Raw genomic sequence first — 26,529 nt, 5'->3', positions numbered from 1 at the left:
CCGTGGAGAGCGAGAGTACGGGCAGACACCGTGTTATGCGGAAGAGCGCACGGTGTCTCCTGTACGTGTGCATAGCCCGGTGCGGTACATCCCAGCTCCTCGTATCGGCCGGGCTAGAGTGGGCATCGAGCCAGGTGCCATGAAGCCGGCTCAACGCATCTGGTCCAGTGTACATGGCACCAGCCTTACGCATGGTGTCCCCGGTTCGCCAGCACAGCCCAGTGCGGGCTATTCCACCTCGCCGCACTGGCCTGGCTACGGGGAGCATTCAACCAGGTAAGGTTGGGCAGGCTCGGTGCTCAAGAGCTCCAGTACGCCTTCACGGTCCGGTATATCCGGTGCCACCTCCTCGCCCCAGCCTAGTACCACCAGTGCCAACACCACGCCCCAGGCTTCCTGTGTGTCTTCAGAGCCCTGTTCCTCCTCCACGCACTCGCCCTGTGGTGCGTGTCTCCAGCCCGGTACCACCAGTTCCGGCACCACGCACTAAGCCTCCTGTGCGTCTCCAGAGCCCTGTACGCCCTGTTGCTGCTCCCCGCACTAGCCTTGAGGTGCGTGTCCTTAGCCCGGTACCACCAGTTCCGGCACCACGCACCAGGCCTACTGTGCGCCTCATCAGGCCAGAGTCTGCCGTGTCTCCAGCGCCGCCTGCGCTGCCCGTCTGCCCAGCGTCGTCTGAGCTGCCGCCTGCGCTGCCCGTCTGCCCAGCGCCACCTGCGCTGCCCGTCTGCCCAGCGCCATCTGAGCTGCCCGTCTGCCCAGCGCCGTCTGAGCTGCCCGTCTGCCCAGTGCCATCTGAGCTGCCCGTCTGTGCTGAGCCTTCAAAGCCGCCCGTCTGTCCTGAGCCTTCAAAGCCGCCCGTCTGTCCTGAGCCTTCAAAGCCGCCCGTCTGTCAGGAGCCGCTAGAGCCGTCCGTCTGTCAGGAGCCGCTAGGGCCGTCCATCAGTCAGGAGCCGCTAGAGCCGCCCGCCAGTCAGGAGCCGCCAGAGCCGCCCGTCTGTCCTGAGCCTTCAAAGCCGCCCGTCTGTCCTGAGCCTTCAAAGCCGCCCGTCTGTCCTGAGCCTTCAAAGCCGCCCGCCAGTCAGGAGCCGCCAGAGCCGCCCGCCAGTCAGGAGCCGCCAGAGCCGCCCGCCAGTCAGGAGCCGCCAGAGCCGCCCGCCAGTCAGGAGCCGCCAGAGCCGCCCGCCAGTCAGGAGCCGCCTGAGCCGCCCGCCAGTCAGGAGCCGCCTGAGCCGCCCGCCAGTCAGGAGCCGCCTGAGCCGCCCGCCAGTCAGGAGCTCCCTGAGCCGCCCTTCAGTCAGGAGCTCCCTGAGCTGCCCTTCAGCCATGAGCTACCCCTCAGTCATGAGCTGCCTCTCAGTCATGAGCTGCCTCTCAGTCATGAGCTGCCTCTCAGTCATGAGCTGCCCCTCAATCATGAGCTGCCCTTCAATCATGAGCTGCCCCTCAGTCCGGAGCTGCCCCTCAGTCCGGAGCTGCCCCTCAGTCCGGAGCTGCCCCTCAGTCCGGAGCTGCCCCTCAGTCCGGAGCTGCCCCTCAGTCTGGAGCTGCCCCTCTGTCCAGAGGCGCCCATCAGTACAGTGGGGTTATTTTGGAGGGTCGCCATTCCGAGGAGGCCACGGAAGCGGGGATTAACTATGGTGGGGTGGGGGCCACGTCCAGCGCCAGAGTCACAACCGTGGACAGATTCCCACCCAGACCCTCCCCTATAGGTTCAGGTTTTGCGGCCGGAGTCCGCACCTTGGGAGGGGGGGGGGGGTACTGTCACGTTCCTGACCTTATTTCCTTTGTTTAGTCTTTGTTTAGTTGGTCAGGACGTGAGCTGGGTGGGCATTCTATGTTTTGTGTTTCTATGTTGGGTTTGTTGTTTGGCCTAATATGGTTCTCTGATTGGGATTGTCTCTGATTGTGAGATTTCAGATTTTCCACTTCCTGTCAGGAAGTTTGCTGCAAAATGAGTTCTGTTTTACTCACAGATATAATTCAAACGGTTTTAGAAACTAGAGAGTGTTTTCTATCCAATAGTAATAATAATATGCATATTGTACGAGCAAGAATTGAGTACGAGGCCGTTTGAAAGGGGCACCTTTTATCCAGGCTGCTCAATACTGCCCCTGCAGCCCAAACAGGTTAAGGACCTTGTGAAGATGCTGGAGGAAACAGGTACAACAGTATCTATATCCACAGTAAAACGAGTCCTATATCGACATAACCTGAAAGGCCGCTAAGTAAGGAAGAAGCCACTGCTCCAAATCCGACATAAAAAAGCCAGACTACGGTTTGCAACTGCACATGGGGACAAATATCGTACTTTTTGGAGAAATGTCCTCTGGTCTGATGAAACAAAAATAGAACTGTTTGGCCATAATGACCATCAATATGTTTCAAAGAAAAAGGGGGACGCTTGCAAGCCGAAGAACACCCTCCCAACCGTGAAGCACTGGGGTGGCAGAATCATGTTGTGGGGGTGCTTTGCTGAAGGAGGGACTGGTGCACTTCACAAAATAGATGGCATCATGAAGCAGGAAAATGATGTGGATATATTGAAGCAACATCTCAAGACATCAGTCAGGAAGTTAAAGCTTGGTCGCAATGGGTCTTCCAAATGGACAATGACCCCAAGCATACTTACAAAGTTGTGGCAAAATGGCTTAAGGACAACAAAGTCAAGGTATTGGAGTGGCCATGAAAAAGCCCTGACCTCAATCCTATAGAAAATTTGTGGGCAGAACTGAAAAAGCGTGTGCGAGCAAGGAGGCCTACAAACCTGACTCAGTTGCACCTGTTCTGTCAGGAGGAATGTGTCAAAATTCACCCAACTTATTGTGGGAAGCTTGTGGAAGGCTACCCGAAACGTTTGACCCAAGTTTTAAAAAATTAAAGGCAATGCTACCAAATACTAATTGAGTGTATGTCAACTTCTGACCCACTGGGAATGTGATGAAAGAAATAAAAGCTGAAATAAATCATTCTCTCTACTATTATTCTGACATTTCACATTCTTAAAATAAAGTGGTGATCCTAACTGACCTAAGACGGGGAATTTTTACTAGGATTAAATGTCAGGAATTGTGAAAAAACTGAGTTTAAATGTATTTGGCTAAGGTGTATGTAAACATCTGACTTCAACTGTATCTGTGCGTTCTTTGAGACTAGATATTTTTTTACTTGTTTTAAAAATCTTGGCAAGAGAAATTTTCCAATTTTTCTTGTTTTTGAGAGCTTATTTTTTGCATTTCTTTTCACTTCTTTATTGAGGACTGCATATGGGCAGAACAAAGAATGTAAAAACAACAACAACAAAGGCCAAATGTAAGACCTATGGCAAGATAACAAATGTAACAGTGCTTTAAACCACTCTGATAATAAACAACAAACACCCTGCCTATTTATTAAAGGTTATCGGATCGGTTCTCGGATCGGCTGATACACGCAGTTCTGTTATCGAGACCGGCAATTGAAAAAATTGTATCCTGCAACCCTAGTCAGTAATGATCTTTTTCCACTCCGCCATAGCCTTTTTATATGAAGAAGTCATGTCCCGGTTGTGGATGGCGTCCGAGAGGACTTCTCTGCAGCACAGAGAGGAGTGTTGCAATGCACTTGGGATATGTGAGGTGAAAGGCGTAATAACACGCCATGAGATATGTCACGCTGGCATAGATGTCCTCTTTTGGGAAGGTCACCACAGGCATGGTTCCAATGGCCAGTATGCAGTTGGTTTCACAGACAATCACGACAGGGCTGAAGAGTGGTCTCGCCTGAAGAAAGGTGTTGGGGACTTCTGCAGACTGACACAAACACAAAGAGAAAAACAAATATGACCACAAAAACAGAGTGGAAGGGGGTGAAGAGTGGAAGGGGTGGAGGAGGAGGGAAAGGGTGTGGGATTGGGGCTGAAATCACAGGTCCCAGAGGAGGTGCCAGGTCTACACAGGTCTGATTCTTCACCCTGTATAAGACATACATTTATTCGATGGTAATTATAAAAAACAAATAACACCACAATATAACAACAACCTAACAGCAAACACCAAAACAAATACATCTTCAGATACATGTATTGTAATGATGGCCAGGAAATGCTTCTTTGATAACAGGAAACACTGCCTGCATGGTTAGATTAAATGTCTCCCAACTGTGAAAATCTAACATTATCTCATTTTCACCATGAGTAAGTCTCCAAATGGTTCTGAAGAAGTGCTCTGGCCCGGGAAAGAGATCACATGAATCCTCCTTTAAGAAGCTGGACACCATGTCTGTGCTTATATTAGCAGCTGAAATACACATTTAACCACATGGTAAATAGTTAAATAATTAGCAACTAATACATAGACGCAAAGTGTCAGGTTGATACAGGTTATGAGGCATTAGCATACTGTCTTCCCTTTCCAGTTAATGCAGGAATAGTTCCACAACTGGACTGGGGACACATAGTTCCACAACTGGACTGGGACACATAGTTCCACAACTGTACTGGGACACATAGTTCCACAACTGGACTGGGACACATAGTTCCACAACTGGACTGGGACACATAGTTCCACAACTGGACTGGGACACATAGTTCCACAACTGGACTGGGACACATAGTTCCACAACTGGACTGGGACACATAGTTCCACAACTGGACTGGGGACATAGTTCCACAACTGGACTGGGACACATAGTTCCACAACTGGACTGGGACACATAGTTCCACAACTGGACTGGAACTGGACTGTTGTCAAGCACCACATAAACATTTTCCTACACACTAGCCTGCTACTTTGTGTAGGTCTACACGTTACCGTCCTCTCCTGACGACCATTCATACTTTAACTCAAATGTTATTTGAGGAAATATGTTCATATTTGTGGTGCGCGTTTGTTACAATCTAAGATAGATAACGATCGTTAATGTAATTAACGGTTATTAGAACACCTGTAAAGCGGAGTGATACATGTATAGTTAAAAGTCTCAGTGCTGTTATACTCTACTCCAATCAAATTACTTGGTCGTATAAAAAATACTTGTGAACATAATTTTGAGTTCTTTTCACCCTTTTCATAGTAAGCAGTGGGAACGTTTTATTGCGTTTCCTTTTAGTAACGTTCAAGATACTTTGGCGGTACGTTATCTGCTGCGTTTTTATGACTTTTTCATTGAAACTGTTATTGAGCCATATCAATAGATTTCACAGTCGCAGCCCTGAATTCTGGTTGCTCTGTGGTATTGACGGATGCACTGAGGAATATAGAGTGTACAGTTCCTTCTATCATCATGTAAAGAGAAGATACACCTTCAACACCTACTTGAAGGCACCCGACCAGGTGAACAGCCATCGGAGGAAAGCCAAGTACCACCGGAACAAGTAAGTAGCTAGCTAGGATTTGTTTTTGTTTTCTGCTGGATTTTTTAAATTTTATTTAATGAATGGACGATACACGGACCAAAGTCATACTGTCCATAGGCTATTCGATCATTTTAGCTATAATGACTCTTATGGCTAAAGCTGGGTTCATGTGAAAATAATCAATGATAAATAGGAACAAAACACTTAAATAGCTCTATTGGTGAAACTAAATACAATTTCAAATAATAATCTGTTTCTTTGACATGTGGTACACAGGACAACATTCAACCCGATCAGCTTCTAGCTAACTCCAGCATCACTGATCAGCAACTCCATATACCTGACTCAGACGAAGGGAAAAGGGGCATTGACCAACATGGAGCTGTCACAGTAAGTAAGTAAGTTACTCGGTTGGTGGCAATCTACTGAAATGTACCATATTTTTTAAAGTACTTGGCTATACTAATAGCATTCATAGTCAGTCTTCACAACCACTTCTCCTGTCACAAACATTATACTTGTCATGAACTAGTAATGTCCAGCCTGCACATGTCAGGATACTACATATTCAATGTCAACCTTTTTTTAGGATCTGACAACACATGCCACTGCTTTTGTGATAAATGCCAGAGCCAAGCATCTTCTCTCACAGGTAAGATGCTTTTTCTGAGCAGAGCACAGCATTTGGTTTGTTACATTATGCAGAGCATTTTGTAGTGGTTCAGTGATGGTTGAGTTCATTCTCACTGCTAGGTTGTCCACCTTACTGTTGTTGATCCCTTATGTCCTTGTGTTAAGGATTATGTCATAAACAAAATCTGTATATCATAAGTATCCATGAAGGTGTGTTCCAACCTCCATGATTGATGACATCCCCACCTCTCTCTCTCTCATTTTCAGAAAGGCGTGAATGACATTGTTGCTGGGGTACAGCAATATCAATCATCACTATTGGACAACCTCAGGAAGCAGATGGAGACAGTGCTAAAGAAGCATTCAGGAAGCACATCAGGTCAACTTGAAGAAGATGCAATGGATATATTTGACAATTTCATTGACCCTTTTGCTGGCATTGCAACATTTCGACAGGGCAGTGTTATTAAAAAGCAGTTTAGCTGTTTGGACGCAGAGGAAATTCCAATTGCTCGAACCATATGCAGGATGAAATGTGGAGGATCAAAATACTTTTTCATCAAAGAAATTATTTCATTATGTACCATTAGTCAAAAGTCTAGAACAGTTCTTATCACACCCAAGGATTTTGTTTGGTTGAAAAGGGACCTCGGATGTGCAGGGAAAGTTGTTTTCATGACATTGTTGATGGTGCTCTTCTAAAATCACATCCCTTATTTTCAGAGAAACCAAAGGCATTGCAGATTGTTCTGTACACGGATGAAATAGACATCTGTAATCCACTAGGATCCTTTGCCTCAAAAAACAAGTTGTTAATGGTGTACTACACCCTAGGAAATATAAATCCAAAATACAGGTCTAAACTGGCTGCTATCAGGCTACTTGCCATGGCTAGATCAGCAGACCTCCGTCAATCTGGTGTAGATGTAATATTGAATAGAATCAAGGAAGACATGGATGCATTGTACAGTGTGGTTAAAATGTAAACTTTTAACGGAGAGAAAACTATATATGGTGCCTTGGTCTCTCTCTGTGGAGACACCCTGACACAACATAAACTAGCAGGGCTCAAATAGGGTGTGGGCTTTACCTACAGTAAGTGTAGACACTGTGAGTGTTCTTTTGAAGACATGTAGTCACTCTTCAATGAGGATGCATATACTAAAAGGACATTGGAGAAGCATGTCAGACAGTGTGATGAAATAGAAAAGGCTAAGACGGACTTGCTTAGCAACAGCCTGAGAACAACATATGGGATCAATAGAAGGAGCAAGTTAGTTAAATTCCCAGCCTTTGATATTATAAAACAACTCCGCAAGACATTATGCATGTAATTCTGGAGGGCATTGGAAATCAAATGTGTTTTGAATCATCTTGTTGTGTAAGGACAGATTGATCTGGACTTCTGCTATTCTTGGTTTCCTTTATGTTAGAGATCGGCCATCCCCAATTTCTGTTAGTACATTAACGTCACGTGATGGTAAACAAAAACAGTCAACTGGGCAAATGCTTGTCCTGCTAAGGATATTGCCACTTGTTTTGGAGAGTTTGGAAGTCAATGCATACAGTATATGATACATTTGCCATCACAGATAAAGTCATTGGGTCCAATGGTTAGACATATGTGTATGCGTTTCGAGTCTAAACATTGTTTCTTTAAAGAATGGGCTTCCAAGCTAAATTTAAAAAATATTTGCAGGTGTTTGATTAATCATAACCAAATATATGAAAGTTGCCAAAGTGTTGACAGTTCAATGCACCCAATTTTTTCAAATGAAAGGAAGATGGGACCTGTATCAGAGGTTAAAGATCTACAATATTTACGTGGAAAATTCAGGGACTTCCTAGGTTTCAATAAAGTAAACCATGCTGTATGGATTGTGATACATTTTAATAAATACATAACTCAGAAGTCCATGATCTTTGCCAAAGTACTGAATGATACAGTAATATTCCAGAATTTGGACTGGTCAAAACATATTTCTTGTTGATTCTAGGCTTTATTGTTTGGAATATCAACCATTTCAAACTCTAGGCTTTGCAGAGGAAGTGGGTAGTAGTCTGTTCCCATGTTTATGCCTCCTCTGTCTCGTCCTGCCCCCCAACACACACACTACATGTTCATGTTTTTAAATGTATGTAAATTGTCAAGTATTTTGTCTGTAATGTATTTTTCGTTATGTGTCGGACCCCAGTAAGACTAACTGTCACCCCGTTGGCGTCAGCTAATGGGGATCCTAATAAATCAAACCCCATACAGGCTTTGGGGTTTTATGATGGCTTATGCTGATATTGTGCAGATATTAGATATTAGATATTATATATTCACGTTGAGACACTTCTTGTAAACCCAGGTTGCATTTCCTGTCTGAGTGTTTGTTCCCTTAGTTACCACGTTACAGCAAGAACAGATATTGTCAATTCCCTGTGTTAGTCTCGCATCACCCACAGTCTGACGGGCACCTCTTAATTTTACTGTTACACAGAATGAAAATATCTATGGAAATACTCTTCGTGCGTCACTTTTGGGATGTGTGTAATTACATTTATATACCATAACTCATAGCAATTCAAAAAGCAAAAACCATAATAACAGCCAGTGAGGGTTCGTATGTCATACAGAGCAACTGAATGTAAACAGAAGATTGGAGTAGCAGGCATCGCTCCACCACAGCTAATGTAAAAGTTAGTGGGTTGTGGGGGTGTCGGAGGATTACATTTGGAGCCTAGTTTTATGAGTGGTTGAAGTTATTGTAAGCGGCACAAGATTTGTTTTTGTGTGTGTGCTTGGATATGGTTGGCATGACTTTGTGGAGGAAATATGATTTCCCCCCAAAAGGACTGTTACTGTAAAGTTCCTGTGCCAGTTCTAGGATCTTGTTGCCTTGAACTGACTCTCAATAAAAGGCTAATCACTCTTGAATATACAGGTAAATGCCAAAATAAAGAAAACACCAACATAAAGCGTCTTAGTAGGGCGTTGGGCCACCACAAGCCAGAACAACTTCAATGCACCTTGGCATTGATTCTACAAGTGTCTGGAACTCTTCCACGAGAAATTCTTGGGTTCTTCCACGAGAAATTCCATAATTTGGTGTTTTATTGAGGGTGGTGGAAAACGCTCTCAGAATCTCCCATAAGTGTTCAATTGGGTTGAGATCTAAAACTGAACCGGCCATGGCATATGGTTTACATCGTTTTCATGCTCATCAAACCACTCAGTGACCACTTGTTCCTTGTGGATGGGGGCATTGTCATCCTATGGGAGCAGGGGCATAGCCATGGTAGCTAAAATAATGTCCCCAAGATTTGCCTGCCCAGCACTTTTATTCATACCCTAAGCATAATTGCTTAATTAACTAAGGAAGGATACCTGTGTGGAAGCACCTGATTTCAATATATTTTGTATCCCTCATTTACTAAAGTGTTACCATTATTTTGGCAGTAACCTGTATGTGAATTACATGTTTCTCAATGTGTGAATATACACTGCACTTTACAGCCACATTGTTCATGACTACAGTGATTAAACCTAATTCTCTTCCTCTCCCTCTCGCATTAGAGCTGAGATCTACTGGCACTGCCCACCACTTCTCCTTCCTGCTCAACTCAACAGACTACCGTATCCTGCGTATGGACGAGGACCACGACCGCATGTACGTGGGCAGCAAGGACTACATCCTGTCTCTGGACCTGCACGACATCAACAAGGAGCCACTCATAGTAAGAGATGCCCCACTCCATTATTGATCCTAGCTAGACCTGCTGGGTTCTGCATGTCTAGCACTAAAAACGAACCTGCTTCTCTCTCTCCTCTCTCTCAGATTCACTGGCCTGTGGCTCCTCAGAGGAAAACTGAGTGTGTTTTGTCTGGAAAGGATATCAACGTGAGTACCATACTCTCTCAATCATCTTAACATGTGGGTTAGTTGTGCTCTTGGTGTAAGAAATGGTCTAGTTTTGAAATAACTGTATGGCTGGTTTTAGTGGCTGCCAAAGGGCTCCTGTCAGAGAGACTTGGATTCAGGACTTCACTTTGATCACTTTGAACTGTTTTATTTTGGCAGGTCAATCATCAGAGGACATTGAAGTTATAGAATGTAGTATGTATGGTTCTAGGAACAATGGAAATGTGACAATTATTAACAAATCCACAATAAGTTACAATTACCCTGGCACAATTCATCAATACACATTCAATACACATTTCCCATATAATGCTACTCAAAAGGATGCTATAAGTAGCAATACTGAAACGGTTTAAACTTAAATGAACAATATGCAAAATGCTGAAGCTAAGGCAAGCGATAGGCAAGCGATAGGGCAGTGCAGCATCGACAGTAAAGTTCAAGAACATAATCTATAAGGCAGAAACTACAGAACAAATCAAAGTACATAGTCAGACAAAGCATCAGATAATAACTCACTTTTGGTCAATGACGCATTCTGTTGGTTCTTCATCTGAGGGCTGTTGCTTGGTGTGGTGTTCGTCTTCGATGAGGTTTAACGGCGGTTGGCATCCAAAACATTGTGCATTACCGCCACCAACTAAACTGGGGTATAAATCCATTATACTTTGCGTGATAAAAAAAAAAGTATAATAATAAATAAATTCCCTGCCATCTCACCCTACACTGATTAAAAACCCACCACCCTATTCCTCTATTTAAACCAATCTGATCCTACCTCAGGCCAACGGCCTGGGAGGACGTGACACCACTACTCAACACACCCTGTAACTCTTCTGACATCAAAGCTCGTACACCCGAATACTTCTCTGCAGCTGCCACCGCAACCTCTATTATCTGCGATGTACGTTCCATCCCTGCAGTACAATTGATTACCATTGCTATGAACGCTAAAAAGCCATACTTACTGAATACACAGTATATCACTCATTGGCCTATCCCTCTGTAATAGCACAGATCTACTACTCACACGAATCCTCTCAGGATCCCTCCCTGTTGACCCATCTTCCTCTACTTTCTTCACTGCCTCAGCACACGATACCCTCTGCACTTCTTAACCCTGGTAACCTCAACCTGCCTCTCTCTCACTGGACATTTCTGATCCCAGCCCCATGGGCACCCCTACAATTACAACATACCGCTTCTTTCCCCAATGCTACACTTTCCTTTGTCTCATGCTCTTCCGCACACTTCTCACACCTAGGATCCTCCCTCGTACACACTGCTGCCACTTGCGCATAAGTTTGACACCTTTAACAATGTAATGGATTAGGCACAAAAGCTGGTACGAGATAACGGATATATCCTAACATCACTTTGTCTGGCAAAGACTCAACATCAAAAGTCAAAAGAACAGACAATGACTCTTCTGTTTCACTACTCATGCCATCCTGTCTGCGTCGCACCAAATGACGAGCATCACAAATTCCGGGAATCTTCTCCTTCAGTTAATCCACTTTCACATTTACTGCTACCCCAGTAATCACTCTTTTCAATAGCCGTCAGGTGACTTGCCAGGTGACTTGGCGGCCATTTTGGAGAGGCCCTTTGACACTTTGATAGTGAGTTGGCCATTAAACATGGAATAATCCGCAACAGTTTACATTATGCAGCCATATTCCATCATTCCCTTCCCTTACCCCTTTGAATCATGATCTGTTAGGGTGAGGAGGACTGTAGCTAGAGGCTAGAGCTCCTGTTTTAGCACATCTGTTTCAGAGGGTTAAATCCTGCACATACACTCACACACACCACAGCCCCCTGTGGACCTGAGAGCACCATTTAAATTCATATCAAGGTCTGATCCTCCTCTGATTTCTCTTTTGATTTGTTCACACATGTCAACACCCCCACACACAGCCCTAAGGGTGTATTTGGGCAGTGGCATGCAGGATGGGGTATGGATAATAACCATGCTCCCCTGCTAGTTTTCAGAGAGCAGGCTTCTGTTTATCCAACTGGAATGTTCATTTAGATGCGCTCGCTGACCCGCACAGCTCACCACCTCTGGCTACATAGTACAGGCCCCTGTGTGTGTGTGTGTGTGTGTGTGTGTGTGTGTGTGTGTGTGTGTGTGTGTGTGTGTGTGTGTGTGTGTGTGTGTGTGTGTGTGTGTGTGTGTGTGTGTGTGTGTGTGTGTGTGTGCGTGCGTGCGTGCGTGCGTGCGTGCGTGCGTGCGTGCGTGCGTGCGTGCGTGCGTGCGTGCGTGCGTGCGTGCGTGCGTGCGTGCGTGCGTGCGTGCGTGCGTGCGTGCGTGCGTGCGTGCGTGCGTGCGTGCGTGCGGGTTGGAATTCCAACACGGTAATAATAAGAGAGGAAATTGGCTGTAGACATCTTGGCAAACCCCCTCTTTATCTAATGACAGATTATGACATTTCAAAAGCAATTCAAAGGGGATGTCATTTCAGGCAAGAGGTCAAAGGCAATCATGCACACTGCACTCCCTGTGGGGGAGCACAACTTTGCAATGAATACACATACCTACACACACACACACACACTGGCCCTGTATCACTGTGGTCAGCATGGAGACCTGGCCCTGGAGGCCTGGCCCTGTATCACTGTGATCAGCATGGAGACCTGGCCCTGGAGGCCTGGCCCTGTATCACTGTGATCAGCATGGAGACCTGGCCCTGTATCACTGTGGTCAGCATGGAGACCTGGCCCTGGAGGCCTGGCCCTGTATCACTGTGATCAGCATGGAGACCTGGCCCTGGAGGCCTGGCCCTGTATCACTGTGATCAGCATGGAGACCTGGCCCTGGAGGCCTGGCCCTGTATCACTGTGATCAGCATGGAGACCTGGCCCTGGAGGCCTGGCCCTGTATCACTGTGATCAGCATGGGGACCTGGCCCTGGAGGCCTGGCCCTGTATCACTGTGATCAGCATGGGGACCTGGCCCTGGAGGCCTGGCCCTGTATCACTGTGATCAGCATGGGGACCTGGCCCTGGAGGCCTGGCCCTGTATCATTGTGGTCAGCATGGAGGCCTGGTCCTGTATCACTGTGGCCAGCATGGAGGCCTGGTCCTGTATCACTGTGGCCAGCATGGAGGCCTGGCTGGTGTTAAGGCAAGGGTACTGGCTGGGGTTAAGACAGGGGCACTGGCTGGGGTTAAGGTTGGGGGACTGGGTGGGGTTAAGGCAGGGGGACTGTCTTGGGTTAAGGCAGGGGGACTGGCTGGTGTTAAGACAGGGGAGCGGGGTTTCTAGACAGCTGGAAAGAGACATCATGGGCCACTGCCTTATCCTGTTCAACGTGCGTGTGTGTGTACCTTCAGATTAAAACAGTCTGCCTATCTTTCATTGTTTTTTAGGGAAACTGTATTCATCCAACTTGCCTTGTAGTCAAATACGTATTCCTGACGTGTGTAATAATATTTTTTAGGCGTATGATAATTAAATTGTCAACTAAGTGAAAGGAATGTTTTCCATAGGCACAAGTGGAATACATAAATGTAACGGAGGTAGTTTGAGGTGGTTAGCTGAAGGTTATTGATCATCAATTGGACCTTTTGTTTTCCTCAGAAGGCTGAAAGGAGTCCAGAGCAGAATGTGTTTATCTTTCTGAAAATGTAATGATTATCCTTGTATCCTACTGACAGCGTTTTTTCCCTTGTCTCCATCAGGGGGAATGTGGGAACTTCATCCGTCTGATCGAGCCATGGAACCGAACCCACCTGTACGTGTGTGGAACAGGGGCATACAACCCCATCTGCACCTACGTGGACCGCGGGCGCAGGTCCCAGGTAACCAGAGACAAGATGTAGCCAACCATGGTCACACTCCTGTACTCCCCTCTTTCAGAGTCAGATCTGTCAATCAACCCGGGGTCAAAAAATCTCATTCCGCTCCTTGTCTGTCCTTGTCATGGTCTGTTCTCTCATTTTCTGCTCCCCTTTTCACATTGATTTGCTCTATCCATGGTCTGGTGAACCCAGAGAAAGGCTCATATTGGTGCTTTTCCATTGAGACTTAGTGGGCCGCTAGTGTTTTATGTTAATGTAAACTCTATAGTGTAATTGTGTTTCCATCAGGAGTGTGACACTAAAGCCTTGTTGCGAGCAGAATCAACAATCTCTGCATCCTTCAAGACTGTTGCTTTGTGAGTAGGTGTTAAAGTTCACAGTTAGCCATTGTTATGTAAATGAAAGCTAAAAAGTACCCCGGGTCTTGCCTCCAAGTGAGAGCAGGACCACCAGAGCCATTGCCCAGTGAGACACGGGTGCCGGCCCAAGTAGACGGAAACAGAAAAGTCTGAGGCTTTTGATGTAAAACACTGGGGTCAATCCTCATTGGAAATGCCCCAATAGATAATGAGCTCTTCACAGGTGGTTAACTCTCCTTTATTCTGTCAGTTTGTGTCACACTGTTATAGTGACTCCTATTGGAGAGACAGCTAACTGCCACCATAGGAAGCTAACCCTCAGCTAAAGTACTGCTGGGAAGAGAATGTTGACAGTGTGTCTAAAACAACCAGTACTATCTTCTCCTACTAGCGGCTGTCTCCTCTCCCCCCTCACCTGTTTATGTGTAGTGTTCTGACCTGTCTGGGAGGCTCTGAAAGGCCATCATTACCGATGGAGCCTCTCATCCATCATCAGCCTTGTAACTCACCCCCTCCATCCATTCCTCTCTCTGTTCCTCCCTCTCTCCCTCATAGACCAGCGGCCATCAGAGATGCAGCAGCTGCCGTCCCCAGTGCACACTTACTGTTACTATCCTGCCTGTTTAGTCTCAACGATTCATTGCAGGGCTTAGGTTTCAATGTACAGGCCAGTCATCCCCTTGACATTCATCCTCTCCCCCAGGCCCTGCTAGCTACATCGCTTGAACTGTAAAGGTTTTCATTGGTTAAAATTAGAGGTGTAAACAGAAACCATTTGTTTGGAAGTTCTCCCAGTTGTCATTCCAAAGGCCTCACGCATGCTGAGTCCTCAGACAGCTCCCAAGGTTTTCCAGATATTACCTCACTTCTTCACTGAGTTCACTTTACTTTGAGCTCCTTTTCTGCTTTTCACCCAAATGGGTCCTCTTTTGTCTCATTTGTCTTTTTTATGTTGCTGAATCTTGTGTCTATGTTTTCATTTGCATGGCATGGCATGTTTTCTGTATGTATTTGGCAACCTAGATAGCTGTGGATTCTGAAACTCATCCATATTTTTATTTATTCACGTCACTGAACTCTCTCTAGCGTGCTTCGCTTGACATAGTTATTTTTTGTTACTTTTGGGTTCTCTTCTCATTGATTCTCATGGAGTGGCAGGTAGTCTAGCTGTTAAGAGAGTTGGGTCAGTAGGTGAAAAATCTGTCTGTGCCCTTGAGTAATGCACGTAACCCTAATTGCTCCTGTAAGTCGCTCTGGATAAGAGTGTCTGCCAAACGATTGAAATGTATTTTTTTTTAAATGTCATGAGTCCACTCTCATTTCTTCCTTTGTGGTCATGGTTGTGTTTCGGTCATGGGTCTTTCTTTGAGCTTTTTCTGTTCTCCTTCTGGTCAACTCTTGGGTTGATTTTTCCACTGAGTTTCAGTTGGTTTTGGGTTGTCCCTTCGGGTGCAGTCGATGGGACCCTCGTGGTAATCGCGTGGCACGTGTCCTCTTTTTTAGGCCCTCTACCTGCAGGCACCCCAGTCCGGAGGGAGGACCAGCCGGGCGGCAGACTTCAGCACTACGGCAGGGCCTGTGGAGTCAAAGGTGGGCCTACGGCCGAGGGGTGGCTACTGTAGCAAGGGGCTGGGGTCTAGGACCTGGGCAGAGGGGAGTCTACTGTAGCAAGGGGCTGTGGTCTGGGCTGAGGGGAGGCTACTGTAGTAAGGGGCTGGGGTCTAAGACCTGGGCCGAGGGGAGACTACTGTAGCAACTGACTGGGACTTAGGCCAAGAGGAGACTACTGTAGCAAAGGCTGGGCTCTGGGACCTGGTTGAGGGGAGGTTACTGTATCAAGGTACTGCAGTTTGGGAGCTGGGGAGGCTACTGTAGCAAGGGGCTGGGTTCTGGGACCTGGGGAGGCTACTGTAGCAAGGGGCTGGGGTCTGGGACCTGGGGAGGCTACTGTAGCAAGGAGCTATGACCTGGGGCGAGGGAGGTTACTGTAGCAAGGGGCTGGGTTCTGGGCCGAGGGAGGCTTCTGTAGCAAGGGGCTGGGTTCTGGGACCTGGGGAGGCTTCTGTAGTAAGGGGCTGGGTTCTGGGACCTGGGGAGGCTTCTGTAGCAAGGGGCTGGGTTCTGGGACCTGGGGAGGCTTCTGTAGCAAGGGGCTGGGGTCTGGGACCTGGGGAGGCTTCTGTAGCAAGGAGCTATGACCTGGGGCGAGGGAGGCTTCTGTAGCAAGGGGCTGGGTTCTGGGACCTGGGGAGGCTTCTGTAGCAAGGGGCTGGGTTCTGGGACCTGGGGAGGCTTCTGTAGCAAGGGGCTGGGTTCTGAGACCTGGGGGAGGCTACTGTAGCAAGGGGCTGGGTTCTGGGACCTGGGGAGGCTTCTGTAGCAAGGGGCTGGATTCTGGGACCTGGGGAGGCTTCTGTAGCAAGGGGCTGGGTTCTGGGACCTGGGGGAGGCTACTGTAGCAAGGGGCTGGGTTCTGGGACCTGGGGAGGCTTCTGTAGCAAGGGGCTGGATTCTGGGACCTGGGGAGGCTTCTGTAGCAAGGGGCTGGGTTCTGGGACCTGGGGGAGGCTTCTGTAGCAAGGACCTGGGGAGGCTACTGTAGCAAGGAGCTGTGACCTGGGCCGAGGCAGGCTACTGTAGCAAAGGGCTGGAGTCTGGGACCTGGGGGAGGCTACTGTAGCAAGGAGCTGTGATCTGGGCCGAGGGAGGCTACTGTAGCAAAGGGCTGGGTTCTGGGACCTGGGGAGGCTTCTGTAGCAAGGGGCTGGGTTCTGGGACCTGGGGGAGGCTACTGTAGCAAGGGGCTGGGTTCTGGGACCTGGGGAGGCTTCTGTAGCAAGGGGCTGGATTCTGGGACCTGGGGAGGCTTCTGTAGCAAGGGGCTGGGTTCTGGGACCTGGGGGAGGCTACTGTAGCAAGGGGCTGGGTTCTGGGACCTGGGGAGGCTTCTGTAGCAAGGGGCTGGATTCTGGGACCTGGGGAGGCTTCTGTAGCAAGGGGCTGGGTTCTGGGACCTGGGGGAGGCTTCTGTAGCAAGGACCTGGGGAGGCTACTGTAGCAAGGAGCTGTGACCTGGGCCGAGGGAGGCTACTGTAGCAAAGGGCTGGAGTCTGGGACCTGGGGGAGGCTACTGTAGCAAGGAGCTGTGATCTGGGCCGAGGGAGGCTACTGTCGCAAAGGGCTGGAGTCTGGGACCTGGGGGAGGCTACTGTAGCAAGGACCTGGGGTCTGGGACCTGGGGAGGCTACTGTAGCAAGGAGCTGTGACCTGGGCCGAGGGAGGCTACTGTAGCAAAGGGCTGGAGTCTGGGACCTGGGGGAGGCTACTGTAGCAAGGACCTGGGGTATGGGACCTGGGGAGGCTACTGTAGCAAAGGGCTGGGGTCTGGGACCTGGGGGAGGCTACTGTAGCAAGGGGCTGGGTTCTGGGACCTGGGGAGGCTTCTGTAGCAAGGGGCTGGGGTCTGGGACCTGGGGAGGCTTCTGTAGCAAGGAGCTATGACCTGGGGCGAGGGAGGCTACTGTAGCAAGGGGCTGGGTTCTGGGACCTGGGGGAGGCTACTGTAGCAAGGGGTTGGAGTCTGGGACCTGGGGAGGCTACTGTAGCAAGGAGCTGTCACCTGGGGCGAGGGAGGCTACTGTAGCAAGGGGCTGGGGTCTGAGACCTGGGTCAGGTGCCCATCTGGTGTCTGAGAGGCCCTGTCATCATGTACAATCTGTTGAAATCCAAAATGGACGCTGCTGATTATGGTGTGGAAGAAATGGGGTGTTAAAGATAGAGATTATGGTGATATGGTCACAGTTCAGTAGAAAGGTCATAAATTAGTAGAAAGGTCATAAATTAAGTTGGTCAATGTCACCAAGTCCTGTTCTTTACAGTCATTAACATCCATGGGTTGATTTTTGTGACCCCAAAGGCCTACTTTATAAGGGATTTTACTGTACTTGTTCTACAACTCATCTTGGCAACTACAATATTGAGAAGTACGCTGCATATGAATATCAGCCAAATCATTCAAAGTCATAAAGAAAGATGTGGTGGAGGACAATGGCAAAATCCATTCTAATGAGTACCACAACAAGTCATAAAGAATACATTTTAACTTCTGATTCCCCTATAAAATATACTGTAAAAATTGTGCAATAAATAAATGTCTTACAAATGTAGAGATCCTGATTCACCCCTGTTGCTTAGAATACAAAAGAATGCTTTGTAAATGTACTGCCTTCAGTGTTGGGAGCCATTCTGGGAGGGTGCCTACAACTAGTGGAGTCATAGACACCAGGGTATAAGAACACTGTCCAACTCTAACAGCCTTGCTTCACAATTAAACAGTCTGCCTATCTTTCATTGTTTTTCAGGGAAACTGTATTCATCCAACATGCCTTTTAGTTAAATATGTATTCCTGACATGTGTAATATTTTTGGGGGCCGTGTGATAATTGTAATTGTCAACTAAGTGGAAGGAATGTTTTCCATAGGCAAAATTAGAATTTGTCTTAGAAAGGCAATCTGTTTAGTTTTTCATTTACCGTGACGGAATCACATCATGCATTTCTAATCACATATTCGAAAATAAAATAAGCATTATTATTACCAATCCTCAGGGGTACAGTAAGCTACTTGACACAAAGCCAATGTTGACACAAAGCCAATGTCCTCCTGGCTCGTGGACTTCAGAGCCACCCTCCACATCTCTAACACTAGGAGCATGGTGGATTCGTTTTGGATCGCTCTCCTCATTTTTACTCAAGCACTCCATTTTGCCAATAACTGGCCTTATACGCTTCATACTCCCTTGCTTAAAGCTAATACAGGTGTGTGAGTGTGTGTTTTACATAGATGTCTGGTTCAGCACACTAACACAGCATTTGACAGACCTGTGCTTAGAAACAAGGACACATATTTGTGTACCAAGTGCCAACCTTTATTAGGATGACTCATGTACTGGAGGCAGCTCTGCAGGGTAGTCACTAGCTGGCATAGCCACAAAGTCATACAATCTGATTTTAAACCTAACCTTAACCATAACCTTAACCACACTGCTAACATTATGCCTAAACCTAACCTTAAATTATGACCAAAAAGCAAATATAGGGCAAATGTTGACTTTGCAACCCACCCATCTAGTAAAAATCACTCAGCTCTGCCTCCAGGACAAGACTCATCCCAATAAACATCAACCTGCATTCCCTATATATCCTCCTTGTGTCTGTATTTCTCTGCAAAGGGTTACATTATGTAAAAACCAAATCACTTGTAATAGATAAATAAGGCCTGAATAAACTCTGTGTTCTCAATGGAAACAACAGAATAATTGATGTTGTTTACATATTTAATTGTTTCTGCACTGTCCTGACTTTATCCCTACCTATATGTACTTATCTATCTCAATTACCTCATATCCCTGTACATTGACTCGGTACTGGTTCCCCGTGCATATAGCCAAGTTATCATCAACTCGGTACTGGTTCCCTGTGCATATAGCCAAGTTATCATCAACTCGGTACTGGTACCCCGTGTATATAGCCAAGTTATCATCAACTCGGTACTGGTACCCCGTGTATATAGCCAAGTTATCATCAACTCGGTACTGGTACCCTGTGTATATACGTAGTATAAAGATATCATTACTTATTGTCTATTTATTCCATGTGTTATTATCTTTCAATAATTTTTCTATTATTCTCTCTGCATTGTTGGGAAGGGCCCGTAAGTAAGCAATTCACTATTAGTCTACACCTGTTGTTTTACCAAGCATGTGACAAATAACATTTGATTTGCTATCTATTACAGGAATATATCTTCCGTTTAGAGCCAGGCAAAGTGGATTCGGGGAAAGGCAAATGTCCTTACGACCCTAAACTCAACAGCGTCTCAGCTTTGATCAGTAAGTGCCTGTTCACCTCTTCTCTCTCAGGTCACTTGTTCCAATATTGGAAGAATTGAGTGTCTCTGTTATTGAAACAAAAGTGCTGTTTCCCCATCAAGCTATATTCCTCTTCCCCCCAAAGAGTCTTTGTGGTCAGTCCAACCCCTGTGGAAGCTATTACCTAATACAATATCTATCAATGCACGACTGGCAAGTCACACTAGATCTTGCTCATTCAAATACTTCTGCCTCTTTTAAAACCGTTTTCTCTTCAATTGTATTTACCCTGTGATGACGTAAAAAAATCCATTGTTATACTATTCTCATAATCATAAAAGTATACTGGAAAGTGAATTGCTGTATTGAGAAGTATTCATCTATGTACTGCACAGTATATTTACTGTAATTCGGGGATAAAGGGAGTAGCATGTGTCGGTATGTAAGTTCTCATATCAATAGGTGGTCTGGTGTTGACACCAGCTTGCAGACAGTTGGTCAGACTTAGCAGTTGACCTCTTCCTCTCTGGCATGGCTCCACTGACCTCCCAGCCACCCAGGGTGTGTGACACTTCCCATGACCCCGCTCTGTGACTTCCCATGTCATCCCACACCTAGAGCTGACCGGGGCGGAACTAACTAGCATCCACTTACTGTAGCGACTCAGCTGCTACATAACTGACCTACAACACAGCCAGTCATACCACACAACACAGATGCAAAACAAAGAATTCTCCTCTTATACGGGGGCTTTCTATGTATCTCTCTTGACCCCAGTTTTTCTAGCATGTTTGGTCACCTTGCCAACCCACCCCAGTGTGAAGGCGTTCGATCTGATGGGATTATAGAAGGAAAATACTGTCTTGTCTTTAGGGAGATCTGTCAACACTCTAAACAGGTCCCATACTGGGGCAGCACCTGCTCACTCACACACTCAGCCACAAGCAACTGGTGGCGGGCATTTCCCAGGCCTCCACCCCACACTGCTTACAATGACCAGACCAGGGCCAATGACTACATCCCCACATCCTGCCCCAGGTCCCCAGTGTCTGCCCTGGGATCGCCCTCCCCGCTGTCCTGCCTAACCCTGGCCACCAGCTGGCACTACTGTTGGTTATGTGGAGGGGAGGGTTACCATGTGTTATTGTCCTACAGAAAACAGGGCCATATTGCCATAACAAAGGATGGTAGTCACGAATCACCCCTGGTTTACCTCCTGTCAACCGATAGGTTATTGACTTTCTATAACATTCCATTGATCTCTTTCTCTCTGATTGACAGATGGGGAGCTCTACGCTGGGGTCTACATTGACTTCATGGGGACTGATGCGTCCATCTTCCGTACTCTAGGGAAACAGACTGCCATGAGGACGGATCAATACAACTCCAAATGGTTAAATGGTAACGTCTCACGTCTCACGTCTCATCCTGACAGACATCATCTCTCTATGGCATTTGTCTTTATATTTCCATCATGTATCAATTGATTCCTCAGTCTCTACATTCCTGTTCTGTCTCATAGCACCTCTGTATGTCATACTGTTTATATGGTCTAAGCCTCTAGCTGTTTCAGGCATTAAAAAGTCAACCATGCCTATCACATCAATACAGTAGGAAATGTTTTGTCACGTTTGTGCTGTAGCCAAGTCTTCTATGGTCCATTGTCATGCCATACATGTCTGGTAGCATTTCATGTCTGGGATGTATGGCATGACAATTATATTTGAGTTGGCAAGAGCATATTGGCTGTCCAACCTCAAATACCTTGTACCCCTGCACATTGATCTGCTACTGGACGCCCTGTATATAGCTCCTTTCTTGTGTATAATTTTTATAATATATATTTTTTTATCTCTGCATCGTTGGGAAGGGCTCGTAATCAAGCATTTCACGTTAATGTCACACCCTTCGGCGCATGTGACAAATCCAATTTGATTAGATGTTTTATTTTGACGAGAGTGTACACATAAGTGCTGCTGGGTGGGTGTGTTTGGGAATTCGGTGTGTTTTGGAGATCAGTGTGTTTGGGAAGTAAGTGTGTTTTGGGAGATCAGTGTGTTTGGGAAGTAAGTGTGTTTTGGGAGATCAGTGTGTTTGGGAAGTCAGTGTGTTTTGGGAAGTCAGTGTGTTTGGGAAGTCAGTGTGTTTGGGAGATCAGTGTGTTTGGGAAGTCAGTGTGTTTGGGAAGTCAGTGTGTTTGGGAAGTCAGTGTGTTTTGGAGGTCAGTGTGTTTTGGAGGTCAGTGTGTTTGGGAGATCAGTGTGTTTGGGAGATCAGTGTGTTTGGGAGATCAGTGTGTTTGGGAGATCAGTGTGTTTGGGAAGTCAGTGTGTTTTGGAGGTCAGTGTGTTTGGGAGGAAAGTGTCACCATTGATTAGTAGGGCTGAGTCCACGGCAGGAGGTACTCCCCATCCCCACCTGAGTCCTGTTCATCAGTCCCAGGAGGTACTCCCCATCCCCACCTGAGTCCTGTTCATCAGTCCCAGGAGGTACTCCCCATCCCCACCTGAGTCCTGTTCATCAGTCCCAGGGCCACACTAGGAGATCCTGATCCATCCTGCTTTCCCCATATGGGTTCATATATCCCACCCCCAACATGGTCTACCCCCCATATGAGTCTATGTACCTCCCCCCCACCCCACAACCCACATGGTCAACCCCCCATATAAGTCTACCGTCCCGTAGCACTCACCTCCGTTATCATGAAGTGCTTTGAGAGGCTAGTCAAAGGCCACATTACCTCCTCCCTCCCCGACACACTTGGCACTCTACAATTCACCTACCGCCCTGATTGATCCACAGACAAAACAAGTGTGCATTGCACTGCACACTCTCCTCACCCACCTGGACAAAAGGAATGCATATGTGAAGATGCTATTCATAGACTTCAGCTCAGCCTTCAATACCATAGTGCCCTCTAAGCTCACCACAAAGCTCACGGCCCTGGAACTGAATTCCTCCCTATGCAATTTGGCCCTGGACTTCCTGATGGGCCGACACCAGGTGGTGAAGGTAAGCAACGTTACCTCCTCGACACTGATTATCTACACAGGGGCCCCACAAGTGTGCGTCCTCAGTCGCCTCCTGTACTCCCTATAAACCCACGACTGCATGGCCTCACACAGTTCCAACTCCATCATCAAGTTTTCTGATGACAGTAGTTGGCCTGATTACTAACAATGACCAGACGGCCTACAGGCAGGACGTAGGCACTCTGACGGCATGGTGCCAGGAGCCGATTGTGGACTTCAGGCGGAACCAGGCTGGGTACGCCCCCATCCTCATCAATGGGGAGACGGTCAGAAACTTCAAGTTCCTCAATGTGCACATCTCTGAGAAGCTGGAATGGTCAACCCACACGAAGAACGTTGTGAAGAAGGCACAACAGCGACTCTTCAAACTCAGGATGCTGAAGAAATTCTTCCTGTCCTTGAGGGCCCTCACAGTGTTCTACAGGAGCACCATTGAGAGCATACTGTCGGGCTGCATCACAGCCTGGTATGGCAACTGCACCGCCGCGGACTGCAAGGTGCTACAGAGGGTGGTACACTCTGCCTAACGCACCATTGGGTACACTGCCTGCCCTACAGGACACCTACAACACCAGGTGTCGCAGGAAGGCCAAGAAGATAATCAGGGACCTCAGCCACCCGAGCAATGTCCTGTTCTCCCCGCTTCTCAGACGCGGACCGCACAGGAGCATCAGGGCAATAACTTGAAGACTGGCCAATAGCTTCTACCCCCAGACCATCAGGCTGCTGAATAGCCAATAGGCAGCTACCTGCTCCCCCTGTCTCCCTCCTGCACCCAGACTTCCTACCCTGCCCCACCCCCCCAATGGACATTTATCACTGTTACAATGTAAATATGTATATATTATTCTTTTTTATTACTGTTTTTTCATTCACTTCTCACTCCCCCCCCTGCTGCTCCCCTTATGGGCATTCTTACCCTGCCCCCACCACCCAATGGTAATTTATCATTGCTACAATTGTAAATGTGTATATATTATTATTATCTTTATTTTTTCTCATTCACTTCTCTTTTCTTATTTTTATTTTATTTTGACCTGCGCTGTTGGAGCCCGCAGCATAAGATTTTCACTGTACCCAGCAGTTCCAGCTGCATCTCTGCATGCCTGTGACTAATGAACTCATCTCTAACCTATTCTATGTACTCCCCCATCCCACCCCCCACATGGTCTGCCCCCATATGGGTTGTGTCTGTTGCAGCAGGGAGGACAGGATCAGTTTGATTTGTCCAGCAGTGCCCTAATCAGTGAGCTATCATGAGAAGAGAGGTTGATGCCACATTGTGATCATTCAGTGAGATTAATAAAACTGATTTGGAATGTAGTGACATGTGCTCAGCTTGAGGCCTCAACTGACTCTCACTAGCATCTGTCTCGTCTTCAACTATCTCTTTCTTTCTCTCTCTCTATCTCTCACTCTTGCTCTCTCTTTCTTTCTCGATCTTTCTCTCTATTTTCAGATCCCATATTCATCAAGGCACACCTCATCCCAGACAGTGCTGAGAAGAATGATGACAAGCTGTACTTCTTCTTCCGGGAGAAGGCTTCAGAGATGGGCCAGAGTCCCATGGCCCAGTCCAGGATAGGCAGGATCTGTCTGGTAAGTGGCCACACAACCATATTATCTGCAAATGTTTTCTTACTGCAATTGTGAGGGTTTGTCTCGTATTGTGACCTCTGAGCCTGCAAACCCAGTACCCTGCCACTCCTGATACTGAGACATCCCCAGAGTAGAGGGGTCTCCTTGGAAAATCCCCTTAAACCATCTCTGCCCCCCACTTCCTCAACAGCCAATGAGGAGTCTAAGAAAACCAAACTAAAGGGAATGCTTGTTGTCCCCTGTGATATTCTGTTGGAGTGGGAGAGTTTGCCTTTGGCCTCCAGTATATACACATAAACACACATACACATAACACTCTCTGGGTAATGTTGATCTAATGATGTACGTATCCAGTGGCTGCAGTGACTCAGAACGTTGTTTACCCTTAGAGGGGGTCAGAGGGTAACCCTGTGCTGTGTGCAAACCTTCCCCCTCTTGCTGCACGTCTCCTATGGGACCTTTGGGACGTTGGTCCTGTCTGTCTCTGGATCCTAAGCCACTGTCCTCAAATCTAATCAATGTATTTATAAAGCCCTTTTTACATCAGCAGATGTCACAAAGTGCTTATACAGAAACCCAGCCTAAAACCCCAAACATCAAGCAATGCAGATGTAGAAGCACGGTGGCAAGGAAAACCTCCCTAGAAAGGCAGGAACCTAAGAAGAAACCTAGAGAGGAACCAGGTTGTGAGGGGTGGCCAGTCCTCTTCTGACTGTGCCGGATGGAGATTTTTAAGAGTACATGGCCATTAAGGACAGATTCTCTGATGACGCCCACTGGAAATAACACTACTGTCGTAGATACAGTATACATACAATACATGGTAGAACGAGTTCACATGTTGATACAATTTAAGAGTACATCAAATGTTTGTGTAGGAGCTACAAAACAAAGGAATAGTATAACCTTTGCATGATGTTCAGTAGCATATTACTCCAATATAAATTGTTGCATAAATAGCATTCTATGATTTTTCACTTGAACATTTCGTAATGAACACGTTTCGTAATGTTTTGCAAGGATTACTGGGCTGTGAATAATTTTCACTGGGCATCACCAGGCCTCTGTAGGGGCAGGCGTCTGTCCACAACAGATGGGGTGGACAGACTGACCCACAGATCTGATGTTTTCACTCTCAACTTCTCTGTAAGCTAGTGTTGGCTGCTAGTTGTCTGTATCAAACAGCTGTTGGTTTGAATCTGTGGACCGGTCCACTTGTTGTGTTTGTCTCCCCCCTGCAGAATGATGACGGTGGACACTGCTGCTTGGTCAACAAGTGGAGCACTTTCCTGAAGGCCAGACTCATCTGCTCTGTGCCTGGGGTGGACGGCATAGAGACCCACTTCGATGAGCTCCGTAAGTAGGCATCATTTCCCAACAGTGGTATAGCCTAGTAGTTATGTTCTTAACGTAACTTCACCATTTTCCTCAAGCGTTGTCCTACTCCTCTGTTCCCTCAACATAGTTTGCTCCACTCCACCTAAAAGCGACAGTGTGTAAAAGGACCAACCATCAGTTCAGATATCTGTAATCTTTCTGTAGTATCTCTATAACATCTGAGTTCTTTTGAACCGTTCCAAACTGCACTAATGCATATTACGCACTGCAGAAAAACATTTAAAAAACAACACTATCAACAGTTTAATTAAATATGTTTGGTTGTGAAAACATGTTACTATCAATGTTCCTGAATAGATTTCACTTGGTTTCGCAAACTAAGCACTGGGTAGCTGCAGGAACAGGATTGGAGAGCCCGTGGCATGCAGAGTTTGGGCGGAATAGAGTTAGAGGCTTTCTACTGCTACTATATTTATTTATCAGATGCTAATATTAAGCACATTGCTCCGCTGTAAAACCAGAGTAGCCTACCTGGCATAATTGAAAAAGGAACCACAGGAAAGCGCCGAATACAACAGGTGTAGACCTTACCGTGAAATGCTTACTTACAAGCCCTTAACCAACAATGCAGTTTAAGAAATAGAGTTAA

General features: G+C 46.9%; 1 protein-coding gene across 1 annotated transcript in view; it reads left to right on the top strand.

The window, feature by feature from the left end:
* The window catches only part of LOC120020384 (semaphorin-3F-like), a 76,691-nt gene that overhangs the window by 30,712 nt on the left and 19,450 nt on the right, over window positions 1–26,529 (top strand). The window contains exons 2-9 of the mRNA XM_038963996.1: window positions 9,531–9,691; window positions 9,793–9,855; window positions 13,564–13,683; window positions 15,546–15,632; window positions 19,839–19,932; window positions 21,193–21,312; window positions 24,403–24,542; window positions 25,784–25,898. Coding sequence (XP_038819924.1) covers window positions 9,531–9,691; window positions 9,793–9,855; window positions 13,564–13,683; window positions 15,546–15,632; window positions 19,839–19,932; window positions 21,193–21,312; window positions 24,403–24,542; window positions 25,784–25,898 — 900 coding nt within the window. The remainder of the gene's footprint in view (window positions 1–9,530; window positions 9,692–9,792; window positions 9,856–13,563; window positions 13,684–15,545; window positions 15,633–19,838; window positions 19,933–21,192; window positions 21,313–24,402; window positions 24,543–25,783; window positions 25,899–26,529) is intronic.

This window comes from Salvelinus namaycush, chromosome 2, assembly GCF_016432855.1.
Source record: "Salvelinus namaycush isolate Seneca chromosome 2, SaNama_1.0, whole genome shotgun sequence".
NCBI lineage: Eukaryota > Metazoa > Chordata > Actinopteri > Salmoniformes > Salmonidae > Salvelinus > Salvelinus namaycush.
Note: the sequence above shows the minus strand (reverse complement) of the source record. Positions and strands in the feature narration are given on the sequence as shown.